At 37.4% G+C, this 13,486-nt stretch overlaps 1 protein-coding gene across 1 annotated transcript in view; it reads left to right on the forward strand.

Moving 5' to 3' along the window:
• The window catches only part of LOC135219861 (E3 ubiquitin-protein ligase UHRF1-like), a 207,727-nt gene that overhangs the window by 42,791 nt on the left and 151,450 nt on the right, over nt 1–13,486 (forward strand). The window contains exons 3-7 of the mRNA XM_064256982.1: nt 1,391–1,566; nt 1,730–1,886; nt 2,198–2,390; nt 8,096–8,282; nt 10,687–10,918. Coding sequence (XP_064113052.1) covers nt 1,391–1,566; nt 1,730–1,886; nt 2,198–2,390; nt 8,096–8,282; nt 10,687–10,918 — 945 coding nt within the window. The remainder of the gene's footprint in view (nt 1–1,390; nt 1,567–1,729; nt 1,887–2,197; nt 2,391–8,095; nt 8,283–10,686; nt 10,919–13,486) is intronic.

Here is a 13,486-nt window from a genome sequence, read left to right on the forward strand (position 1 = left end):
TTATGGGAGCCTGGGGGGGGTACCTAGTACCTGGAGGAACCACCAGTCGGTTGGTTGGTTAGTGTCTTTTATCATGAATTGTGTAATGGTGTAAGGTGACAAGTTGATTCTCTGCTCTTGTTTTTATGGTACCTTCTGCACCCAGGGCAAGGGCATAAATTATTTTATCTTGAGTCTTGTCAGCGATTGGGCAGATCTCCCGCTGCAAGACTTCCATCGATATAGAGGCGACTCCCAGCTCATGCCACGCCACTGCAGGTTTAGATGAGCACCACCAGAGGCAGCAACTCATGCTGTAGCTCTTACCAGTGTTAGCCATTCCTCCAGTTCAATAATACTATTCCTTTAATGAATTGAGTTAGTTCATTCCATTCATCCCACACCAAGTAATTACTAAATAAGAGCCCGCCCTCCTCCTCTCTGATTTTCATGGAGTTAGCAGCAATAAATAAGAACAATGCTGCAGGCTTCTCTCGCTTGTGAGGCCCCATTGCAGTGGACAGGACCTGTCACCCTACATTGCAACCATCATTTGCACACAAATTTTTTTTATTTAAGATGCCATGCGAGGCTAATCCTTAGCTAAGTAATTACTTGGTAAGTATATTCATAAAACCTCAATTTATTATCATTTTATTATAAAAATATGTTTATTATGCGCATGTCAGCTTTAAAAGACCACAGAGCCATTTTTCTAGGCACTCAAAGAGCTCATCTGAAGGTTTTATTCTATTGAGGGGCTAAATTGGAGTAAAGGAAAATTAAAAGGAGTGGGACTGTTGGTTGGGAAGATGCCAATGGGTATGGAAGAAGAGTAAAAGGCAAAAATATTGTCCAAAGGTATGCTACAAAGAACCTATAGTAACATCTACCAACATTGTAAATGGTACTCCATAGAGAGTTGAGTGTGTGTACTTATACAGGTAATTTGCATGTTAAAATGGAAAAGGTCAGCATACCAATATACATCACCCTATATGCAGTTGACTTGACTGAGATCTTCAAATTTTTAAAGTTTTTCGGTGCATACTTAGATATTAAAAATAAGTATTGCAGAAGTGTTAAGGGTATAATGGACTTAGTATAAAAGTAATGTCTTTAATAGGTGTTTTAGAAAAGTAATTTTTTTAAAGATTATTGGAAATATGATTTATAAAATAGTATAAAAAAAATAAGCTAGAAAAGAATGGCTGTGATATATTCAGATAAAAATGAAATGAAGATCCATCTTGTCAGAGTAGGTAAGGCTTTAGTTGATTGTCATTTAAGATGGTTAGTAAAATGCCCAAAGACTGTATAATCTCCACTATTTACATGGTACTTGACTCATGAGGTACATACATACTGGAGATATTCTCAAAATTTTTGTTTTTGTGATTATTTATTGTAGGGCAATGACCAAGACAAAGAATGTGAATTATTGAGTGAATACTACAGAAGTGACGACTTGATTGATGGAAAACATCTGGAGGCTGGAACTTGGTGGGAGGGCAAAATTGTAAAGATCTCAAAGAACCCCAAAAAGGATGTTGAAGATGGCCTGCTTTATCACGTTGTGTTTGAAGGGTAAGTTTCTGTTGGTGTGCTGGTTATACATTTTTGCAGCATTAGAAAGTGAGAGTAGGATACTGGCAAAGCAGAGTAGACTAATGCAATTTTTAAATGCTCATAATTTATATCATTTGTATAAGAATATATTTGTATTTAAAAGTAAAAATATATACTTTAGGTATGATGAAGATCAACCAAGTTTACTCACACTTAAATGCATCCGGCCTCGTGCAAAATCAACCATCAAGCTTGATGAACTTAATCCTGGTGATATAATAATGGCCAATTATAACCTGGAGGAACCAAAGGAACGAGGTCATTGGTATGACTGTAAAGTAAGTTCAAGAGCTGTTTAAGGGTTAAAGATTAAAGAAAACGTCCCATCAAGAATCTGGTTATGCTACTTGTATGACAGGTTTTTTAATGTATTTGAGAAATTTTAAGTTCTGCTGCCGTTAAATATCTTTTAACTACTATTTAAATATGTAGGTAAAGTATTAGTCTAGAATATTATTGTTAGGAAGTGGTATTTGTTTAATTAAGATTTCAGATTACAACAAAGTGGAATATTAGCTGGTATTTTGTTACTCTTATTTTGAATTGTGAATTTCTGATTTTAAAGTTTACTTCTGTGACTTGTTTTCAGGTTACCAAAATTTTGAATACGAGAACCCAGAAAGAAGTTATTGCTACCGTCTTCCTAGGTGTAGATGCCTCTCCTTTAGATGATTGCCATATCAGATTTGTGGATGAACTTTACCAAATTGAAAAGCATATCAAAATGATTGATAGAGATCCAGAAATGGATCACCACATGAGGACTGGCTCTCCTACAAAGAGTAAGTTATCTGGTGTTTTGCAAAATTGCTCTGCATTTTGTGTTGATATTTCAAAGTATTGGAATTCCACTAGTTCTGTTGACTGGAGAGAATTGTTAACTAATTGCAATATATATGTGGTAAACATATATATTGAATTAACCATTGACACTTGTCACTCATCAACATCACGGTGTGCCCTATCACTCGACCCTGGAATTCCTGAATGGCCAGAAATGCAGTTTTCTGTTCCTGGATATTTATGTAGAAGTGCTTGTTGTTTTGGTCCCACACACCTGAAACCAAGAACTTCAGGTGTGTACCCCATTTATAGATAAATTCATAGGTAAATGCATATAAAAGCAGAATTATCTCAGGAGGAGTGCCAAGTGGCACTCCTAATAAGAGGTTCTTGTCATCTAGCCACCAACTCAAGTCTCTTTACTTCTTCTGAAAGACAAACAGGAAAGAAAGGAGGGCCCCTTCCCATAGACAATAACTCCCTAGCCTCCACCAAAGGGAGCAGAGTGGAGCAGCCCATGAGGGACCAGGTTCTCCAATGATGACAGGTGACCCAGAATGACTTGCCACTGCCAAGCAGGTTGTTCTTGTTGAGACAGGAACTTCTATGCTACCTCCCTGAACTTACGATGTGAGAATCTGAAGGGAAAACACAGCTGCTGTATCTACCAGCATGCCCAGGTACTTTATCCTCTGATTTAGCATGAGACCTGACCTCTCAAGTTTATCATCACACCAAGACTGTGACAAAACTTGAGAAGGTGATCCATGTGCCAAAGGAACTGTTGTGGTAATGAGTGCGTCGGGACCAGCCAATCGTCTAGGTACCTCAATTGATGTATCCTGTGCAAATGAGCCTAAGCCAAAATTAGTATCAACACTTGAGAGGACAGTTGAGAGCCTGAAACAACACCCTGAACTGGAACAGTGTCTCCCTGAGGGTAAAGTGGAGTCACTTCAGAGTGGACTGATGGATACATATTTGAAAATAACCATCCTTTAGACCCACCAGAAGCATTCATTCGCCTTCTCTGATAAAATCCAGAACTGAGTGAACTATTTCTATTTGGCAAATGAACTGAGAAATATTCACGAATTACATGCTGTATTTTCATACAATTTTTGTGACTAAATGCTCTTTTTATTGCAGTGTCTTACCAAACAATTATACAGCTGTAGGTTCCCTACGAATGGCAGACAATAGATTCAAAACTTCTGCGGTGGCGCCACCATCGCTGATGTAGGTGACGTCATCTCCTTCCACTCGAGGGAGCTACAGGTACAACTGTCCAGGTAACATCAATTAGTTCTCTGTCGGCTTCTGGTGAACATTGGTGGTTGGTGCAGACTTTTTCTTCTTTGTTGGGAAGTATATCTCTCCAATATCGGTGAAGTATTCAACTCCGTGCTTGTAGGATTGAAGCTGAATTTCTTTTCTCCAATTTTGTGGTCTTACCATCATGTCGGACTCTAGTCCTTAAGTAGTTAGGTTTTGCGCCGGAGGGTGCAAAACTAGGTTAGTTAAATTAATTTATGATTCGCACACTAAGTGCATTAAGTGTAGGGGTTGTGAGTGCTCTAGAGAATCTACTTGTGATTACTGCAAGGATTGGAGTGAACAACAATGGAAAGTTTTTGTTTCTCACTCGGGGAAGATAATTAAGGATAGGAAGAGGAAGGCGGCTCTCAGAGCTGAAAGTAAGACTAGTTTAGTTTCTTCTGCTTCTATTGAAGCACCTGCTCCTATTCCTTCTTCTCCTCTTATTATGTCTCCGATCTTGAGTCCTCCTACTCCTGCTCCTGTAACTCCCTTGCTAACTTCCCGTGGAGTTTCTCCTGACACCATTGCCAGCCTCGAGTCTAAATTTAAAAAGAAATTTGATGTATTAGCTAACATGGTTATGCAGTTAGGTATATCGGTAAAGTCTTTCTTAGACAAGACTTCTAGTGAAGTGAAGTGTCAGTGCAGTGCAATGCAATCTGAGGGGGTGGCTGTTTGTCCCAATAGTTCTCCTAGACGAAGGTCCCTGTCCCGCTCCCCTGCCTTGGGGAGAAGACATACCGGAGGTCCAAGGGAGACTGTCGTGGTTTGCCCACAGACAGTCGTTTCCTCCATCGATCTTGTAGTGCGACAGCAAGATTCGACTAAACGCCATTGGAAAGGTGTGTCGTTCTGTAATCAGTTATCGACAGAGTCGAGTGATTCGTTGCCGATTAGACGTCGTAATTGGCGTGATTCTCCAGTCTCGCGTCCGTTGAAGAGACGTTCGACTGAAGAGGTGTTCTCTCCGCCCCCTGTGAAGAGGAACAGAGAAGTAGATAACTAGCCCGTCGTGTAGTGTAGCTACATGGACTTCGTCTCGTATTCTGGCGACAGCGACAGCCGCCTTCGGCTCGATTGTGGAACTACCAATTCTGAGTTCGTCGAGATCTTTGACTCATCGAGCTGTTGAAAGTTTGCCTTCGACTTCGCATGCAACAGATAATTAGACTGGCGTGAGACCTCCGGTGTCGATCATGTCTAAGTCCACAACCCCAGTTGCTACGACTTCAACTCAAGAAGAAGAGAATCTAGTTCCCTTACGTCGACAGTTACAAGAGCTGATGAACTGGATGAAAGAAAGCAAACTATGTAGGAAGAACAATGAGTCGAATCAAGAACCCTCTTTGTCGCCTATCTCTTAGGATGATGAGGAGGACTTAGAAGCGGACTCTATCTCTGTCTCGTGCTATTCGAAGCTTTTACGCTACCTTCTGGATATGTACCTGGATTACTTCGTAGCAGCCGCTCCCAGGTCGCCTGCTTCCATCATTCTGATGAGAAGCAAGAATTTTGATCCTCTTCTCCCGAAGTTCGTACTTTCCAAGGCTGCTAAACGTTCGCTTTGTGATATAGAAGACTGGTTGAAGTTCAAGAGAGAGCTCGGGAAAGCAACTTTCATCTATCCTCCGTCGAAACTTTGTTAAGAAGAGGTATAGGTTCTATGTAACCGGAGAAGCCCCCTCTATGGGAGTGTCTGCCTCCTTCCAGGGGGACTTCTCTGGCCTGGTGGATGCAAATAGGAGGTCTGCGAATGCGCGAATTTTCCGCGAATAATGCAGGGAAACGTTCCCAAGAGAAATCCGCGAATCCAGAGAACGCGAATACGGGGGGCCACCTGTAATTGCTTTTCTATGTAAGTTATCAAAGTATTTTCTTTATTATAACTATTATGTATGTTTGCAAATGACTAGGAGATTGCATTATTTTCATTCACTTTGTTCCTTAAAATATGATAGGTTTTTGTTATTGGACTTGTAATAAGTAATAAAGATAGAATATTCTCTCTAAATGTGATATAACATTTTAAGCTACTTTACAATAATAACAATGGTAATACAGGCAGTCTGATTCTGATAAGCAAAAACTGCCGTTAACCGAAATTCACCGATTTATGGTAGTTATTGCACTGAGTTTTTGTTAATGGTGCCCCTGTTAGATATATTAGGGCGCCATAACTCCATTTTCGCCACCTTATGGTACCAATAACCAAAATTCGTCCTGTTATGGGGCCAAAAATCATGTCTGGACGCTAGGGGTTAAAGAGCCTCTGGAAAAGGAGCAGCTGAGAACCCAGTTGTGATAGGTTGTGGACGAGGTGGTGCATTTCTGTTATTTGGAGGACACCCTGAACCAATTAAGAAGTATTGCATTATTGGGATGGTAAGCTTATGATAATGGGGCCTGTACTACTAGTCTGTGTAGTAGAATCAATGTTTTGATTCATAGCCAAGGTACAGTAAAAAGGTTGTTTTATGAATCAGGAAGTGTTGCACAGGTGTGGTATCAAGAAGCTGGGTAAAAAAAAAAAAGATTGAGAGGGTATTGATATAAGATGAAAAGTAATGAGGAACAGTTAGTCACAAATGCAGTAGATAGGGAAGAAGCAGGACAAAGACCTGTAGAGTGGCACAGAAAATAATTTAGAAAGGAGGTAAAAAGACCTAGACATGAAAGGAATTCGGACAGAAAGAGTGCAGGACAGCCTGAAAGGAGTTGGGCAGAAAGAACAAAGAAGAATGAAGAGAATTCATTTTACATCAAACCCTTGAGAGGGAAAACAAACAGAATGTTAAGTAGGTGGTTTCACTGTTTTGTTTTTTGCATTCGTTCTCAAAATTGCACCATAACTAGCTTTATACTATGAAAAAAAATATATATTTACAGCAAGGCGATAGAAAAAAAAGTGATCAGTGTGATTTTCCACTGACAAATTTTGGCCCCCTGAAAACTTCAGAAGGTTTTGTGTTATACAAACTTAATCATTTTGGGGGTCAATAAATAAAGGTTTTGTTAGGTCTCTAAAATTTCATATGGTAATTAATTGGTTAATACCTTGTTTTCTTCCAGTTGGGTAGTGAATGTATCTTGGATACAGCCATTCCACCTTAAGTAAATCATATATCATGAGCTGAACTGTAGATATAATATATATATATATATATATTATATATATATATCTATATATATATATATATATATATATATAATATATATATATATATATATATATAATATATAAATATAATATATACAGGCGGTCCCCGGGTTGCGAAAATCGTCGTAAGCTGGAACATCGTCAAAAATCCTAAGAAACCTTACTTTTAATGCTTTGGGTGCATTGAAAACTATGTAAACTGTATTCTTATGGCATTTTTCATCAAAAAAACCTTCAAATATTGATTATTTTGCATTTTTGGTGTTATATTTCATCTACCAGATGAGCGTTGTAGACGTCGTAACCCTGGAACATGCGTCGTAACCCTGGAAATAACGTCAATTGACAAACGTCGTAAGCCGACACCGTCGTAACCCGGTTACTGCCTGTATATATAATATATATATATATATATATAGATATATATATATATATATATATAGTATATATACATATATATTTTTGTCTTTTGTCTTGTCTAGACAGAAACTGTACCCTAATATTTTTAGAAAAGTACCATTCCTTATGGAATAGGCAGTATCCATATTATGTATGAACAATTTTATGTCAGGGAAATTTCCTGGAAAATATTTACAGAAACTTTTTATTCTATTGAAAATCCTAAAAGTGAAGGTAAAAATGTAACTTCCTTATAGAGGCAATAAGCTGGCAAACCTCATAAAATGTTACATTGATTTTTTTAGCTATATTTACCAGTTGGCTCAAAGTACCCAGATTCTTCCCACCATTGGCCAAGTCCTTTTGTAAAGATTGAGGTTGATATTTATGTAAGAACAAATAGCAAATTTTAAAAGTAATTTCTATTTTCATAACATGCAAACTTGTAGTACTGTAAATTTAAAGCCTGCCTTAGCTACCCCTCATTCTGGTTCCTGGGCCAGAAGGTAATGGATTGCATAGCAAGAGGTGGGCAGGGCTTCTCTCTACCTGTCTGTAGCTTACTTGCTTGTCAATAAGTATGAATTGCTGTTACAGCTTGTGTTCACAAGGTAAATTCTAAGTAAAGAACTTCAGGTTTGTATAATAGGGAAAATAGAAATTACTTTTAGAATTTGCTGTATTGGTAAGCATTTCTTATTGACTTAAAAATGGTAGAGATTATTACAGTGGAAATTTCATCCTGTCCAAAATATAGTAGTTTTCTAAGCTAGTTTGCTCCATAATTTTCTCAGTCTTTGAAGGCAATTTTTTTTTTTTTTTTTTCAGGAATTAATGCTCCAAACTGTAACACCTGCAAAGATAACCCAAGAAGGAAATGCAAAGACTGTGGTTGCCATGAGTGTGGGGGCAAAGATAACCCAGGGAAGCAACTCATGTGTGATGAGTGTAACAGCGCCTTTCATATCTATTGCCTTAACCCACCTTTGGAAGCTATACCAGATGTTGAAGAATGGTTAGTAGTAGTATTCACTATGGTACAATTATTTGATAATTATGAAGTAGAATTATTACACCTATGAATCTTAATTTTTAGTATTATTTGGCTGGCATTAAAGATTTGCTCCTAAATGGAGGTGAAAATGAAATTTGGAAAAATAACTTTTCTTGGTATCTCAAGTGTAAGGGTACCTTGGGAAAAATGTGAAGAGTCAAAGCCAAACTGCAACTTGCTGATGATCATTGTTATTGGTGTTATTATATTGCCTTTTCTTCTACAAGAGAACTTCCTGTTTAGCTGATGTTTAAAATTTTGATTGTAGGTTACGTATATTTTGTCAGCAAGAAAATACATAAATCAAAGAAAGGAAATATAAGGAAATAGGGAAAGAGTAATACAGGCAGTCGACGGGTTACGACGGGGGTTCCGTTCTTGAGACACGTCGTAAGCCGGAACATCGTCAAAAAATCCTAAGAAAGCCTTACCTTTAATGCTTTGGGTGCATTAAAAACTATGTAAACTGCATTCTTATTGCATTTTTCTTAAAAAAAAACTTTCAAATATTGATTATTTGGCATTTTTGGTGTCATATTTCTTCTGCCAGATGAGCGTTGTAGGCGCCGTAACCCTGGAAATAATTTCTGATGAATATAATTGAAAAGCGCAGTAACCTCTGAACATTGTAAGCCGAATTAGTAGGTGAACACATTTTGTGGAGAATATGAGAAAAGTAGATAGGAATAGGAAACATCGTGTTAAAGATGTCAGTTCTCAATATGGATCAGGTGGTTGAAGACCAGGTAGACTCAAGTGAGCAGTCCTGAGCAACCATTCTCTCTCTCTCTCTCTCTCTCTCTCTCTCGTTTAAGCTAAGAAGCAGAAGAATATGAAGTTCCTATTTGTTTATATACTGACTGTTTCACATTTCCCAGCTGTGGGAGAGGATTTATATGTGCCCTTATCTAAATAGGAGCGGGCCATGGTACTTCAATATTAGTTTAGTGACTTTCTTATTCTTAGAGTACTGTCTGCCATGGGATGAGAGGATGCACCCCTACCACATCCCTTTCAGCCATCTACACATCTAATTTGGGAGGAGCATGACCATCTTACCCAAAATCTTTAGGGTAGGAGGAAATCATCTGTGCTTCCTTCTGCTCTTTACTATTTGATTCATTAGAGGATGTAAACTTGATATCAGGTACAGATATATGAACCACAAAGCAAATTGTCCTATAACAATGATTTTTTCAACTTTTAGGCTGGTTTTATTATTTATACTCTTACTAAGAAACGGGTGTTTAAAAGCTGCCTGGGTACTCTTGACATTGTCAGAATATGGTAAATTGGAATGGCTTATTTGAGATTTTCATTTGATATCTTCATTACTTTTGCAATAGTGCCTTCTTTGTTTTTCAAGCTTCCCCTCCTACTCACACAACAAGGAGAAGCTCCAGATCCTGCTAAGGGATGCAGTCTTTTAGTACGGCACAGAGGTATATTTTACAAAGTCATACCATGGCTTCTATGATCACCAGTTTTGGTATTGGGGCTTCAGGGCAGATGGAGACCAGCTCAGAATGTCTCAAAACTTTTTTTTTTTTCTGAAAGGATTTTAACAGCAATCCAGAGGAGGATTGGATGTAGTTAGGAGATATGCTGGATGCTTATTTCCACATTTTGTTTCTCCCCAAATTTTTACAAGGATCTTGTCCCAGTTGTCAAGTGGCCTCTTTGGTGCTCCTCTTTTTAGACAGCTGAGTGAGTTTAGTGAACAGCTAAGGAGAACCCTGAGGGTAAAAGTCAATCTCCCAAATTAGAAGGTATGTAGGGCCAATATTACCCTTATCTCCAGATGGGAATGTGACCTTTTGTCCCACTTTCATCAGAGTGAGAGTGGTATCTCTGGCAAGGAACCTCCAACATCATTCAGAGGTCCTTGCAACTAATCATTAGGTAAGAGGCATCATATTTCTGGTGGAAATTTATTTTCTGGGGGGTTACAATTATATTTCACCACACCTGTTTTCCACTTCCTATTCAATGTATGAATTTGAATTGCCTTTCATAATAGAGAGGTAAGATTAATTTAAAAAATGGAAATTTTTATAATGAAATTATTTTGTGATACATTATTATGCATCCCCTTTCAACGTCCCCACTTGTGGATGGAGAAAAAATTGAATGGGAAACAATAGCTGCTCAAACCTGAAAGGGATGGGTCAGTAGATTGTTAAACACGTCTAGTTAATTTTTAGTTTTTGTGCTTATCGTCCTCCCACTTAATGTGAGGAATATAGTGATCATGATGGAGAGAGAGATATTTAGAAAATAACTTTATTATAAAAGTTTCTATATTTGTAACATCTCCATTCTTTTATAGGTTTTATTTATTTTTTATTTTTTTCTTTTACTTTAGGTTTTGTCCTCTGTGTAAAAATGATGATACTGAAATAGTGAAAGCTGGGGAGAAGCTTAAGGAAAGCAAAAAGAAGGCCAAAATGGCATCTCAAACAAACAAGTCCAACAGAGATTGGGGGAAAGGATTTGCATGTGCTGGCAGACAGAAGGTCTGCACGCTTGTTCCTCAGAATCACTATGGTCCTGTTCCTGGAGTGGAAGTTGGAACACTTTGGAAATACAGATTACAGGTATGAGAAAAATAATTTTGGTTTTTGTTGAATTTTTATCAGAATTTTATTTACAGATTTCTATATTTGATGGCAAATTAGGTGCCTTGTCATCTTAGCCAGAGCTATTCAGTTTGAAAAATGTGTATTTAAGTAAGCATGTATAGGTATTTTCCCACTTACAATAGGGTTAGGTCCCAAAATACCCATCGCTTATTGGAAAAATCGTATCTTCGAATATAGCCTAGCCTACATAGATGGTAGCATAGCTTGTACTGCGCAGTATACCATGTGCATATATAGTATAGTAATTATTAATATCAACTAATTCTCTAGGTACAATGCAAATTGACTTATGATAATTCAGCACAAAGAAATTGAATAACACTAACATGAGTTAGCCTAGCGTACACTATGGTATATCATATACAGTAGCCTAGCCTACAGTATACTCTATACACATAGGGTATAGTAATTTTTAATAACTGCTAATTCTGGAGGTTCATTGCATTCTGACATGATAATTCAGTACAAAAAAAAAATGTATGACATAAAACAAAAATGACCTATACTGTAAGCAGTATCACCATATAATTTGGTAATCTGGTAAGACATCGGTATAATTGAACAGTGTCAGGCTGTTGATGGTTACGTATAATTATGAAATACAAACATAACGAATATACATCATTTCCATGAATCTATTAAAAAGTTATGCATTACCTCATTGTATATATAGTATGTATCTCATATTATTGTATTATAAAATATAAACAAAGCGGTCAGTGTTTCGTTTTGGAAATGGGCTGTTGGCAAATAAGAGTTTATTTTGCCATATTTAACTTAATTCCAAGCAATTTTTCTTGCCTGTAATCAGCATAAATGAATATGGGTGACAAGGTCATTTTTTTGTTTTACATAGTATTTTTAAGTTGACCCCATATAAAAATGGGAACCAGCTGGGAAGAAGAGTGTTTTTAAGTCTAAATATGGCTGATACATCTTGTGAACTAATTTTTTCGTTGAGTGTGTTGGGGCATGTTTGTGGGTGGGGGGGCTGGTTGTTATTCTTTTTGCTTTTTTCACTTGATTTTCTCATAATTTGAGCTTTATGTATATCTTTTATCTCAATTCTATCTACGGTTGTGTTTGGGAGTTTTATCCTTGTTGCCGATGCATGGTAATATATATTCATTAGCAGCTCGAACATTGTTTTCTCAGATTCAGCAACAACTTGCAGTTTAAATTTAGTATTATTTTCTTGCTGATCTTTTATCTGTAGAGAATAAAGTAATAAAATAAAAATATATCGGTCCTATTCTACATAAGATCATTTATAAAAACTTTGATATAATAGTTTACTATTGTAGGATGGTGGAAATACATGCAAAATGGTGGGGTGTTGTTATCCGACGGAGAGGAGGGGAGAGGGAGGAGGAGAGGTTATTGTTTGGAAGGGGAATCTCCCTCCAGAAGGACTTCAGGTATCAAGGACGTATCTGGGGGTTACTTCTCTTCGTTTTTTACTGGCACTAGCGTACGGACATTGATGGCAAGTACTCTTCATCACTGACATCGGGCGTGATGTCTTCGTCACTACTATGAGATTCAGGGCCTCTGTAACACGGTTTTTTCGCAATAACTTTTTATCTATGCATTTCATAAATATAACGCTTATTCAGAATGCATATTATATCAACACATAAATTTTGAGTGTATTCTGCACTACGTAGGTTGAATAAATTTGGTACTTAAAATGTAAAAGTGACCTTTTTTGAAGACGGGCCAACTTACTCAGAGAAAAGGTTTCGAACGCACTCATTACGTAACTTATGACAGCATTTCTTCCCTCTTTCTCGATGGATGATTGGCTATACGTAACGAAGGCTAAACCTCTGGCAACAATGACATACAAATTTAAATACAAGCAAAGCAGTACACCTTTATGAACTCTGGAACCTCTCCACTGATAATTGTCATAATGAACAAACCAACAAAATATGTTAATAAATACAAAAAACACTTCGATTATTAGTCTAACTCCCAAAATAGGTTTCCAAAGAAATTAGTCTACTTTATAGGTCACAATCAGATTGACAAGATGTAGGGAATAGTTGGTAATTATCAAAAACATAGTAGACAAGCTTGATTTGATAACTGCTCTATCCAATGTCAAGCAATTTTTATTTATTGGCTATCTACCTATTTACTAAAAAAAAAATAGCCGGTACCGTATATTGGCTTTAAACCTTCACCAATAATTATCGTCAGAATGGTGACTTCATGAGGCTCCACCCACTTTCGCCTCGTTATAATTCAGGATAACACTGAAGGCTACCATGGGCATTGTTGGATTAGAAAATTTAACTTCTGGCTATAAAAACTAATTCCTTGAGTAGTTGTAAGAAGTGCTAAATGATCCTCAAGGATCCCAGCAGTTGGCCTGAACGTTTAATTCATGTATATTACTGCTATACTGTTGCGGCACTACTGCTACAGTAGTATTACTATGCTAGCACTGATACCTCACCCACATCTATGTATCGTTCCGCCATTCATTAAGTCTTTGGGTTTCAGAGCCGATGGAAT

The sequence above is a fragment of the Macrobrachium nipponense genome, chromosome 1 (assembly GCF_015104395.2).
Source record: "Macrobrachium nipponense isolate FS-2020 chromosome 1, ASM1510439v2, whole genome shotgun sequence".
In the NCBI taxonomy this organism is placed as follows: Eukaryota; Metazoa; Arthropoda; class Malacostraca; order Decapoda; family Palaemonidae; genus Macrobrachium; species Macrobrachium nipponense.